Source organism: Stegodyphus dumicola, chromosome 11, assembly GCF_044657685.1.
Source record: "Stegodyphus dumicola isolate Sdum_Otavi_A_Nest chromosome 11, ASM4465768v1".
In the NCBI taxonomy this organism is placed as follows: Eukaryota; Metazoa; Arthropoda; class Arachnida; order Araneae; family Eresidae; genus Stegodyphus; species Stegodyphus dumicola.
The window spans coordinates 106382833-106396718 of NC_140778.1; the positions used below are offsets into that span (position 1 = coordinate 106382833).

The window sequence follows — 13886 nt, forward strand, 5'->3', positions numbered from 1 at the left end:
ATTGAGATATTGATGACTCTACTGTAATCTTGCCTCAGTGGATTTGGTGGTTAGTGGATCACAAGCACTTTGTACTCAGACATATAGCCTCCAGTGTACAGTACTGGCAGATACATCTTACCAATTGACACTGTATCCATGGATGTAACAGATATGGAAGTCTTCTGTCAATTCTGCTTGGCTACTGAACCAATGCACTGATCTTCAGCAGGGTTGGTAACCCTTAGTTGACTGGGGACAAATCTCCAGACAACTGTTTGACTTTTTTGAAATCATTTCCACGTTTGAGAAATTTCCAAATGATTAATGCGAAAGAAAAGAGTGACATCTTTGATTTGACTGATCCTGCTTCAATGCACTTGAAAGCACACCTTTGCTCACAATCTGCCATTCATCTTTTTTTTTTTTTTAAATGAACTGCCTCAAGCCTTTCAGACTACCAGCATTTTCAGGAGTGGCCTAGTTAGCATATGTTTTGGACAGTCAATCCTGACTAGCTTCAACGTACGATATTTGCATGCACAATGCTTTTCAGCCACTTAGATGGTTTTGAAAACTGCTAATTTGCATCGCATATTTAAAGCCAATTTATTATGCCTCCAACCTGAAATATCTAGCTTGTCTAGGCATGTTGACCTAAATGAGAAATGTGAATGTGATATCAGAAACAATACGAAAGATGACCATTCTATTCGAAATATGGGGGAGTTGACAGTTCTCTAGTGTTAAGATGTGAAGATTAGAAACCAATTAACATTAATCAGAGAATGAAAAAGCAGACATCTCTATTTTGCTTGAATAGATTTATGAGTGGCTTGTTCAAGGAGTCACAGTAGAAAATAAGATAAAAAAAGCCAATGCATGAGTAGCTCTATTATCAATTGATTTTTTCTTACTAGCAAATTAAAGCTTAATAGCTTACTATTACTCAAATACTGATATACAGTCAAAAGTCGTTAATCCGGACTCGTCGGGACTTCGGCTATTCCGGATTATCGATTTTTCCGGATTATAGATCATCAGTTTAAATCTGGTAAAATGGCATGCAAAAATTATAAAATTAAAAATATGAAACCGTAATTTACGAAATAAAGAACAATTATAATCTAAAGGGTATCAAAATTTACAAAAAAAAGCTTAATATTTATTTGTTTACTTTATTAAACATTTCTTTCAATGTAAGTTGTTTAAGTTGCTTTGTTTTTTATGTGATAATACGTTCTCTTTAATTCCATAAACAGACATAATTTCTTGTTCAGTTACAAAGTTCCACTGTTCAAGTCCTATAATTGCTGTTTTGAGAATACCGACTAATTTGTCAATCGAAATTTTTTCATTTTCAATAACCTCTGTCACTTTCTTCGCTATCGGAAGCGAATTATAATGATGAGGAATTTGATTTAAATCATATCAAAGACGGAGTACATCGAGATGAAATACTACATTTAGTAAGGAATTATAAGCCAAATAAAATAAAAACATCTGTCCTGAAGATAAGGATAGTGCTGACAGATCATCTTCCAATTCATTGCGTGCGGGGTTAAAGATAAACAAAGGATATGCCTTTATCCATTTTTTGCAGCAATTCCACTTTTTGTTTAATGGACTCCGAAACATACTTTCGCTTTGTAGATCCTTTACATATTAGTAAATATATATTGGAAATTCTATTTGACATAATCGAAAGTTCAAGCTTACTTTTATAAAATTGCTCTAACATTCTGCAAAAAATAACAAGCCGGATCCAATTCGAAGATTAAGGAACAACGCAATCTGCAACATTAACTGAAATAGATAATTAGATAATTTTAGCTTAGCTTATACCGTCTGTTATACATTAAACGCGCATTTGTAAACGTATTTTGTGGACGCACACACGCAAATTCGCAGCCGTAAAGGTATTATGCGCATGCATCAAAATGACGCATGCACAGAAAGTTTGTAGCTTTGAGGTCCGGATTACGGGTGTCCGAATTAACGACTTTTGACTGTATTTGATATATTCAGTTAGAAGGGAGATTGTGTTAGAAGATTATAAAGTTTCAATCCTTATTTCATGTTCCATTTAAAAAAAAAAAAAAAAAAAATTAAGGTGCTCTTTTGACTCTTCCATGCAATTTTGAAATGATTATTGAAGTAGGCTAATTTACATAATTTTTGAATATGTTTCTGCTTTGGTCTATACTTGATGGTGTGATTAAATAATATTAACATCATGTTTGATATTAATGAGGCTCTTATTAAGCTTTATGAAGGAACTTATTTATTTATATAAATAAATAAATAAATAACTGTCACATAAGTAACAGTTTCAAGTTTTTGAATAATTGATTAAATAATATGTATTACATTTTTTTGTTTAAATATTAAAAGCTTATTTTTAATTGAGATTTTGAAAAAAAGTAAAAAGTTTTATGTTTTAAAATTCCTAAGAAATGCACTCATGTTTTCCATTCATAAATGAGTTTCTCCTGTAAGTGCTATGTATAATTTAAAAATTGTGTAAAAATTTATTTTTCCTCTTTTTTTTTTTTTTTTTTCTTTAGGTGAAATATGAGTTTTTCAATTCCATGTGTGTGCTCAAGAGGATATTTATTTCATCTGATTTAAAAATTTAAGGATCAGCTATGTTGGAATTTCCTTCTGTGTGGGTTGACAACAGCCCTGATTCTCTGTTTGATATTACTATCAGGTACTGTATTAAAAATCCTATCACTTTCTGTCGGTATTTACCATGGCCTGCAGAGTACCAGCTGCATGAAGGTTTATCTTTACCAGAAGAGATATGTGAACGGATGCTACTGTTAAGTAAAACTGAATTAAATGAGGAAAGTTTTAAAAAATTTATTAGAATATTTAAAGATAATAATAGGACTAGAATACGTCGGGTTGACCTCAGTGATTCGGGCATCGAAGATATCAGCATGGAAATTGTTGGTGAACATCCAGTTTCTGAACTGAATATTTCTGACTGTCATAGACTGTCAAGATTATCTTTGAATTATATAGCTAAACTGAAAGATAGTTTAATCTCTTTGAATATAGGTTCTAGCATTCAGATACTAAATGATGAAGACTTATCTCAGATTCCAGGAGATGAAGATGATCATTTAATACATCGTTACATGGGAGGATTATTCCATCAGCAGGTGGGAGAAGCTATATTAACAGGAGGTGATCATCATGATTTTCCACCATTTTTAGAATTGCCTCGGCTGCGCAAACTCGCAATTCACGGTCTGGCTGATGCCAGAGGAAATTTCTGTTTTAAGCAACTGTTGAACAGTACTGAGAATTTGACTCATGTTGATCTTACAGGCTGTAGTGTCAGTAATTTAGATTACCTGTTCTGTCAGAAATACCTTGTTTCTCTAGTGCTTTGTGATGTTGTCGATGTGGTGGATTGCATACGTGGAATTTGTGAGATTAAATCTCTTAGGTAAATATTTTTTTAATCACTGTCATAATATTATTAGTAATTGCATTATTAATTAATTTATATTATAATTCTCTCTCTGCCTTTAAAGACAACAGTTATTAAAAATGAAAGGTAAAAAGACTGAACTGTAAATTCATGCATTAAATTTCTGTTGAGAAATTGTGTATTATGCTATACTAAATTTTAGCAGCCTTAAGAAAATATTTTTGATAAGCATAAGTTGTCTGATACTGATTATATAATGCTAATTGGATTGGATAGGGTTACAAATATGTATGCATTATTCATTGTTAAACATTAAGCTAGTCCATTTTGTTTTCAATGATTTTTTTTTTTTTTTTTTGTGTGTGTGTGTGTGATTTTAGTTTATTTCTTATAACAACTACGTAGTGTAATTTGAATTAAAATATATTGTTATTTGAAGGTGTACGGTCATTTACATATTTAAGCAAAAGTGTCAGTAATATATTTTGGTTCTGTCATGCTGATGAAAAATTTGCCAATTGTTGTTATTTGTCAGTTTTCTCTTTCTGATTATTTCATATAGATTTTGTGTGAAGTTATGTTACTGAGCAATGAAATGCAATGGTGGCAGAATTTCAATGTCAATTACATATAATTCAATTCAGAATTTCAATGTCAATTACATATAATTACAATTATATGTAATGTCAATTACATATAATTGTATGTTTAATGATAATTAGATTTCAAAGAAAGCACGAAAAGTGTAAAATGTTTTTTTTTTTTTTTCTTTGTTTCAGTTATACTAACTTTATTTGGGAGAGGAAACTAACTAAATTATATCGGTACCATTCGGTTTTGAGGGCCATAAAAAATTCCCAAACTATTGTTGATGCCAGTGCTGCCAAAAATAATTGCGGCAACCTTAACGTAAGAAAGGAAGTATAATACAGGGTTCGTACGGTCCTTAAAAGTCCTTAGATATTTTAGAATTGATTTTTGGTCCTTAAAAGTCCTTAATTTTGGCCAAAATCAGCAGAAGGTCTGTAATTTTAATCATCTGAAATTTCTGTTGCCATTTTGAGTGTGAATTAGCATTTTGGAGGAATATTTTTAGAGATTCACTGACGTATATGGTTAGGTTATCTTTTTAATGGGTTTGTTTCTATTTCTAATATAAATGATGGGATACTTGAGTTTCTAAGCAAGAACTGAAACATAAGAATTTCAAAATTCATTTTTTTTTCTAATAAAGAGCTCTTAAAAACAACTTTTCACTTTTGGGGATGTGAATTCTTTTATTAATCAGTTCTAAATTTGGCGACTTATCAATATTTGGGCGATTTTAAGATCAGTTTCTATAGAAAATTTTTAATTCCGAGATCTGAGAATTTTTTGACAATTTTTCTTAAAACATCGTAACATTGATAAATTTCATTAAAATAATGGTAATATATTGAAATTATATTTAAAATAAAACATTTTTATTTTTCTCTGTCATATTAAAAAGTTTTACTTTGGCAACTTATTATACAATATTTTGAATCAGAAAATAAACAAGGTATGATGCTATAAAGCACAATTTATGAAACAGCTCTTAGTAAAAGCAAAATTAGCTATGTAATTAACTAAAAATGTTTTCTTTTTAATTTTTTCATAGTAAGTGCTTTTCCAATGTAATTGTCTCAGAATGTTCAAAATTCTCAGAATATGCATCAGTTTCTCTATAAAATTAATTTTACACTTTTTCCCTCTCCCACCCCCTTCAAATATTTCTGGCTTTTTGCTGTTACAGAATTGGTAGGGATAATTTTTCTTTAGGATTTTAGACTTTGCAGCTTGGAAAGTTTAGTAGGATTTGAAGGCAAGGTTATTAGACACACGATTCTAGAAGATTCAAGAAATATGTGACAAAATGAAAAATGTCTCCATGGTATCAACACATAATGGATGTATTTTACAGAAAGTTTTTGATGAATTTCTTACTTTTTGGAGAACGTCTGGAAGAACAATAAAAACATAATATTTGAATGTTTTACTTCTGATACTAGAATCTTTTTCTTAACATGTTTATCTTCCTTTTGTTCCTTATGTTCTAAATTTGTTTTAAATAAGAGGCTTATTTAAACCTTTGTCTGATATTGTAATTACTTTCAGCCATAGCGATAATTTGCTTCATGTCTGTCGGGGGGGGGGATTTGGACTATTTAACTTTTACCAGATTAAGTAAACCCTCATAGGTAGGTACATTGTGGAGAGGTTGACAAGTTAGGAGATAAAGCATGCAAAAACTAGCGAGACCAGTGGCTTTCATATTGAGACAAATCTCTAATTGTCAGAAAAGATGCGTAAAGAGAATTAAATCGATATAAACTAGCCAAATTGTTTGGGAAGGCTTCAAATTAAAATGAGTAAATATTTTGTTCAGTGTTTTTGTTACGAAACATAAATGTTTTGTAGCTTTTAATGTGTAATTATCCTAATATAGTTTAAGAATTAATGTCATAAATTACATGTATTTTAAACTGCGAAATTTTATTAGTTTTTGATTTTAATAGGGCTTTTTTTAACAAATATTGTTAAAAAATAAAGTTTAATAGTGGCCATGTAAATCCATAATGACTAAGGTTATCTAACTACCTAATTTAATTATTTATAACTAACTTTACATATTAAAAATTATCTTTACATATTAAAGCGAGTTATTGCATTTCATTAATATTCAACTGTCGTCACAAGATAAACCATAAAAATGTAAAATTTCAAGTAAAACTTATTCTTTGCATTTATTGAGATTTAAAATAATACAAAACAACTTATCACCTCTGATGCTTTAATGGCTAATTAGAACCTTAAAGTATATTATCTGGGTTACAAGCCCTGGAACTCAACACGAAGCTACGACACTAACGGCATCAAACAGAGCCTGAATAACTCAACACTTGCCAACCGTGCCTACATCAGGCCTTTCAGGTTTGTTCTAATCAGCAGGTTTCTCTAGACAAGCAGCAGCGGTGATAAAAATTCAGTCTTTTGTTATGAATCGTGCTGATTATGATCTGCTCATTTTAACCTATGACGTTTGACATAAAATATACCTGCTATTTACTAAACCTGTAGACTGACCAAGTATGTGACAAAATGAGATATTAAAAAAATTAACATAAAGCTAAGTGTTAGTAAAATGCAAATGTCACTTATCTTCTTTCAAAAATGTCCAACTATTATAAGTGTAAAATATTGATTGATGTTTTAATTTAGATGAAAAGTTAATTTCATATAATACTTTTTTATTATAATTTATATAAAAAGGCTAAATATGACTGAATGGAAGCATAAGAGTAAATAACTATTTGAGATCATTATTATAATTTATATAAAAATTGGTAAACATAACTGAATGGATGCCTGCATTGCTATTTCGCTACCGAGTTATCACTAAAGCATAACTTCATTTCATTAGCTGTTCAAACATAATTTTCTATAATGAATGATGCCTTTTCTTTGAAAGAATTCTCGGTAAAGTGCAGAATCTCCCATTTATTTGTTTGCCACTTTTTACAAGGGTAAAAACAATTGGATTTTTGTCAATTTTCTTTTACTTTATGAAGTGAAAATAGGTCAATGTGTACATAGATAAAGTCAAGAGTGTGCACAGTGCCATTTTTGTGCAACTCTGGGATTTTTTTTAAGTGAGAATAGGTCGATGTGTACATGGATACCAAGTATGTGCAATTCTTAAAAATGCTTCAAGCTTTGGGTGATTCTGCACTTTACTCAAAATTCTACTGCACACTTTTTGTCATGAGCAATTCCCAAATTGTTAAATCCACAGGATATCAAAAAAGAATTTAAAATCAAAAAGGGCTTTAAAAATTAAACTAGTATTTCAATGGTGTCTGAAGAAATATAGAGCTATATAAACTTACGCAATCTGAAATTGGCGCGTACGCATGATTTGGCGCGCTGTTAAATGGGCGCGTTTGCTAGATTTGGCACTTTTGCACATACATTTTCGCTGCAATTTTTTTACGGTCCTCGAAACGTAATAGTACCATTATATCATATTGTTTTACATATAGTGTTTAAGGGGAAAGTGCAGAATCACCCAATGCGTGGTGCGTTTTTAAGAATTGCGCATACTTGGTATCCATGTACACATCAATCTATTTTCGCTTAAAAAAAATATCCCAGAATTGTACAAAAATGGCATTGCGCACTCCCTTGACTTTGCCTATATACACATCGACTTATTTTCACTTAAAAAGTAAAAGAAAATTGACAAAAATCCAATTCTTCTTACTCTTGTAAAAACTAATAAGTGGGCGATTGTGCGCTTTACCTGTTTAATAAAGTATTAGTATTCATAGGAATATTGAAGAAAATGATAATAACTATTATATTCAGTTTATTTTATTTTCTTAATTATGTCCACAGTGAAAATGTCTGTACTAACAGTTATGCTTATAATTTCTTTAAAATGTTTTTTGCGTGCCAAGTAGTAATTTTTTTAAGTATTATAGTTTTTCGTAATATTAAAAATTAAATTTAAGGCCATATAATGTTTCTGGGAACATTCCAGGAAGCATTTTAATTATTGGGAATCACAAATCAATAAAAACATATTGGAATTGAGGTTTAGCAATGAAAAGCCTGGTACTTTATGTCTATCTGTACCATGACTGAAAAGCTGCATATACATTTCTGACTTTGGAGAACATTTGCACTGCTGGCATTTTTTCACTAAACTAACACATGAAAGGCAACAGCCTTTTCTAGAATGATGGTGCGATAAAAATTCTTTATAATAATTCAGTAAAACTAAAAAAGTGAAAAATATCAATAATGAAGCATTTACTTTTTTTTGTGTGTGCTGTTTTTCTCTTTCTGTACACTGTGATCTATTTTCATTTAAAACATTAGACCATTACACAAATTTGGCATCAGCGCAGCTTCAGTATTGCACACCAGCCAAGAAAGACATGCTGTGAATATACCTGGCTTGCCATATAAATAATTTTTGGAGACATTGTGGTTTACCACATAAGTATACTGGCGACATACTGTTTTGTCTTGACTTTTCGATAGGGGTGTGAATAGTTGGAAAATATCAAGTAATGATAGAAATATACAATCAATTTTTTTTTTTTTTTTTTTTAACTGAGTCTGCAATTTAGATAAATACCTTGATTTTAACAAATTAAGGGATAATTTGAAAAATTATAACAAAACTGCAGAAAAGATTTTGATGAAATTATGAAATACATTTTCAGTTCTATATTGTCATTAAAATATTTTATATGAGGAACATGTTTTTTTTGGGGGGGGGATGTATGAAGGATGTTAGACTATGACTTATGAAATCAGTCAACGACCTTCAAACTTCTGATACCTCCCCTGTATGGGAAATTTAGCTTTCTGCTTTAAAAACGTTCTATCTGTTCATAAATTATTCACAGGACCCAGAACATATATTTCTGATAATTTTGATGGGTCTGTTTTTTATTGCATTATTGATCTGACTTGCATGTCAGTGAGTGTAATAGACAATATTAACTGTAGTTTCTTTAAATTAGTTACGAGCATGTTATCTGGTTTAGAAATTCATGTCTATTGCATGGATGCTCTCATTTTGGTCAGGTATTTACAAAAGTGTATTGTATTTACAAAAGGACATAAATCAGAGACCTGGATGTAATCTCTGTATTTATGAACACTGAATTTCCCATTTTATAATGTATATGGTTTGTGGATGTGCTTTTAAATGTGCCATCTCAGACTTTTTTTTAAACCAACATAGGGCATTTGCCTTTGGGACATTGACCACTCCTAAAGCTGGAAGTGATGGCCATTTTATTGTGGAGGCAACTAATTGGTGGCCTCTATTGCCTCCCATGAAGGGATGGACAGTTACAACCACTTCTTCACCGGAATTCGAACCCGGGCCTTTTGGTATCGCAATCAGCTCTCCTAACTACTATACCATCTAGGTGGCCCATCTCAAATATATATGTGGAAATTTCATTGCTGTTATCTTTAATGATTGTTGGAGTGTAACAGCTATATGTTTTCTCATTTTCAAGTAACGTACGTCTCTTTTGTATGTGGCATTTGGCTTCGTGTGAAGAATATCAGTTCAGTTTCCATGCTTACCTGCTCAATCCCATTCACGTTTTACCTGAAATAATGGCTATATAAAAGGTAGGATGGATATCTCTTTCTTAAACAAGAATGGATATCTCCTTGGTGACATATATGCAGCAGAAGTTTATGCAGTCAGTGCTTTGCTTAGCCATCATGAGAGAGAAACTGAATCAGAATAAATAAGCTGCTCTATTTTTTTGATTTTATATTCTACCATAGATATAATTCAGGGTTTTTACCTGAATGATCAAAATGCAGAATCCATGCTCAGAAATTAATTCTGTATTATGTGGATTGTAGAATGTTTCAACCAACAGGCAGTGTCTGACAAAATGTGGCATGTGATAAGCTGGCCCGTGACTTTCTGTCTCGGTGATTTTCAGACTTCAGATTATTCCAGATTCAGATTAATGATTGGCAGATATGATCAGTAGCTTCTGAAGAGCAGAATGTGGAAACAAAATGAAATAATCTGTCATCAGACAATTGTTTCCCTGTCTTTTGCTTCTGATATGAAATCAAAATCACTTAAAGCAGTTAACAGGCTGTCTGACGATTTTATTTGACAACATGTATAAAACTTACCATTGCAACCTTTGAAATACCAGGTAAATGGTTAGGTTCATACTTCTAAAGATACATGATGTTATTTATAGTACCTGTAATATGGCATTCATTTGCACAGAAATCTGAATATATAGGCACTAGCTATATTCTGCATTTGAACGGTTTTAACCTTTTCACTTATTTTATAGGTGGTAGTAGCATATGTATTTTTCCATTCATAACATTGGTCGCATATATATGGGTGACTGGCTTTGAAGTTTGGTGATTTCTGATTGCATACTATACTTAAAAATAAAATTTTATTTCACACAATTCTTCTTCCCATTTGCTTTGTTGTAACTTTTACTTTTGTATAAAGACCCTTTATGGAATTTGTATATATCCATTTCTAAGTACAGATTATGTGTAGGAGAAATGTTTACTGATCTTTGATATAACATTTGCATACATCTGTAAATTATACATAATATCACATTTGCATTTAAAGTATCAAAATACAGAATAATTTGTTTTGTGATAATCAACTGATTTTCTAATTTGTGTTAATTTTTAGACATTTAGATCTGTCTCATTCCGGTGATCACCCATTGTATTATGAAAGTCCTAATGCAACTCTGAAGTGCATAGTTGATAGTCTTGAAAACCTGGTGTCTCTTGATATATCTGGCACAAACCTTGCGGGTGGCAGAACTCAGTTAAGGGATGACAGAAGTGTTAGAGATGACAGGTAAAAATCTTAGTAATAAGATTTGTGCGTGTGTTGATGTACATAGGTTCTGTAAATATATTCTCTGTTATGTAAATATGTAAGAGGCAAAATTAATCTATGAAATAAAAGCATTATTTACTTGTATGTTCAGAAAGGTCCTGGAAAATAATTGTAGGGCATTTCTATTTGAAATATGTGAAAGTATTTCCTAGTAATCTTCAAAATAACATTTATCATACATATTTGTTGCCTGATATTCCTGAAATCACTGAAAAAAAAAAAGTTTCCTTAGATACCTATCATGAACTTGATGCGTTTCTTTGGCAGGGAATACACTAGTGCCTTGTGCCAGCTAAATCATTGCAAGTTTTATGCATGAGACTTAAATTTCCTGCAGATTGTTTTTAACAGAGGATATACTGAATTCCTAGTTATCCTCATGCATTGTTTCCTAAAAACTGATACTTGGAGGGGGGCTTTTCATTTCTGTAGAATAAATCGATGACTGGTGATTAACTTTCTTGAATGCTATTTGCTTACAACCCATTCATAGTAAATATGGAATATATGGAAATTAAGATTTATCTAAGGCAGGTTTAAATATCTATTAATTATTTCTTCTTAGATCATTTATTTATAATGCTAGCAAGAATGTTTTCCCTTATACAGTACAAAGTCCGAAAACCGGACGTCCATTATCGGGAATGATCTAAAATCCAGACCTCAAAGCCACAAAAAATTTTTTTTTTATTATATGCATGTGCTTTATGCATGTGCATTTGATTTTTCTTTCCATAATAAAACGTGTAGAGATTTTCACTTAAAAATTCAGATTCTTAATTTCACTTAGGCATTAAATAAAATACCTCATTATGGAAAAACAATCATTTAAACATAAGTTTGCAAGATTAATAATTTGACTCTAAGTATCTGCTAAGCACAATCTCAAACCAAAACATTCACCTATTTTATATCCCTGACGCCGACCTGGCGAGCCATTATTTATTATATTTTGCTTTCATCACCGCATGTTTATCAATACATGACAGCTTCAGTAATAACTCATGCTGGGAGGTCTAAACTTTTTTAATATTAGTAAGTGAATAACAAGAGTATGCAACCTTTTATGCTAACATTATGCTTGGCGATGATTATAGATTTTTAAATGCTCTAAGAAATGTTGATGAGGAAAAATTCAACAAAATTTCTTTTCATATGCTAAAAATAGATTTTGTTAATCAAACTCAAAGGCCAAAAGATTACATTTAGTGCTATTTTAATTAAGAATAACTAATATGTTATTTATAATAAACCCAGAAGCAGTGGCAGAATATGTCGGCACCGGACGGCAGAACTTAGAGAAGACGAAATTTTTGGAATTTGGGGAAGCACCGAGCAGCAAATTTACGGGATGAGAAGTTTTTTATGATTTAGGGAAAGCACTAGGATCCAAAGTTTAGGCACGATAAAAATTTAGAACTTAGGAAAATTTATGACCCGTAGAGACTGCACCAGGCGATATCTGCATCAGGCAGTACCAGGCAGTGCACCAGGGGTTTAATGTGTCAATGTATAAATTTTTAACCCTCTGAGTGGCATGGGTTTTCGGATCTGCTTATGAGAACCTGAAATAAAACAGCATTTAATAGCTAAATATGTATAATTACTTATTTAAATGTATGTTTTCATAAACTTTCATTCATTAGCATAATATTTACATCATTAGAAAAAGTATTTTAAATTGTAAAAGCATCATTTAAATTATAAAAATTTAAGTAATGTTTAATTATTAAAATTATATTCAAATTATAATGTATTAAAATTACATTTAAATTATAAAAGCATAAATGATTAAGCAAAATATTTGAAATTATAATCTAATATATACCAGGAGACAAAAATCTTGTGACAAGATAAAGTCAGTCATGACGCTCAGAGGATGGCAGTCAGTCAATGAATTTCAGAAGCAATTCACATTGAAAGAAGTCATGTTTACTTTGACTTTTGCCTTGGAAAGATATGCAGAACATTTTGTAGCCGTCTGTATAAACTGTGACTTAATGATCATGCTCATAGATGATAAGTAGAGTAATGAAGATTATCTTGGTTTAAAACATGCTCAGCATCCATGTCCAAGAGATCTTGGATTTAGTTACACGGTCAAAGAACATTAGTGTTAATAAAGAGAAAGTGCAGACTTAGTTGGATGAAGAGAATTCTGTACTGTCGAACCCTATCAAGATGACAACAAAATAATCATACTAATTCAGAAGTCAAACAACAAAAATCAGCGTTATATTTTCAAAATTTTTACAGGACTAGTTTCGATGGTTTTACAGAACCACCTTCCTCAGCTGCAAAACCGTTAAAACCATCGAAACTAGTCCCGTGAAAATTTTGAAAATATAACATTGATTTTTGTTATTTGACTTCTGAATTAATATTTATTTGGCGTGTTATTATGTCTTAAAATAATCATACTTGAAAAGGAGGAAATTGAGGGGGTGCATGAATATGAGGATTCACAACAAAAAAAACCGAATCAATTATCTGGAAGGTCGTCGTCAAAGGAATGCAAACTTCCATAAGATTTTCAAAGCAAAGTGTCTGCCAGCACATGATGTTATGAAGCTTCATTGTATATATAGCGAATTTTTAAAACTGTGCCGATAGTCTTTTGTCAGGCGGACATACAAATATGGAATCATGCTAAGAAATTCATAACTTTCCTTGTTAATAGATATGGTAATTTTAAAATGTTATTCAGTTTTACCTTTCTGAAATATAAATTCATGTGTATGTGTTTTAATTTGAAATAATTCATATATTTATATCATTTATTTAATAATGCCTGATCGATCAAAAACATGCCTGGTGAATTTTGATTGCTGCAATTTCTACGGGTATCCAATCAGTCATTTCAAATATATATTCAACTATTTAGAAAAACCTCTTATCTGTAATTGTTGAGATCCTATTGCAGTTGGTTAAAAGGGATTCTATTATATTTAACATGTTATTTATAACTATTAATCTGTCCCATCTGTTTTACACGAATAAAAG

The 13886-nt window shown here is 31.1% G+C and overlaps 1 protein-coding gene across 3 annotated transcripts in view; it reads left to right on the plus strand.

Moving 5' to 3' along the window:
- LOC118204266 (protein zer-1 homolog) overlaps positions 1 to 13886 on the plus strand; it is a 74954-nt gene that overhangs the window by 10585 nt on the left and 50483 nt on the right. For all 3 annotated transcript variants that reach the window (XM_085827045.1, XM_085827047.1, XM_085827046.1), the window contains exons 2-3: positions 2547 to 3439; positions 10668 to 10841. In XM_085827045.1, coding sequence (XP_085683171.1) covers positions 2628 to 3439; positions 10668 to 10841 — 986 coding nt within the window. In that variant the 5' untranslated portion in view covers positions 2547 to 2627. The remainder of the gene's footprint in view (positions 1 to 2546; positions 3440 to 10667; positions 10842 to 13886) is intronic.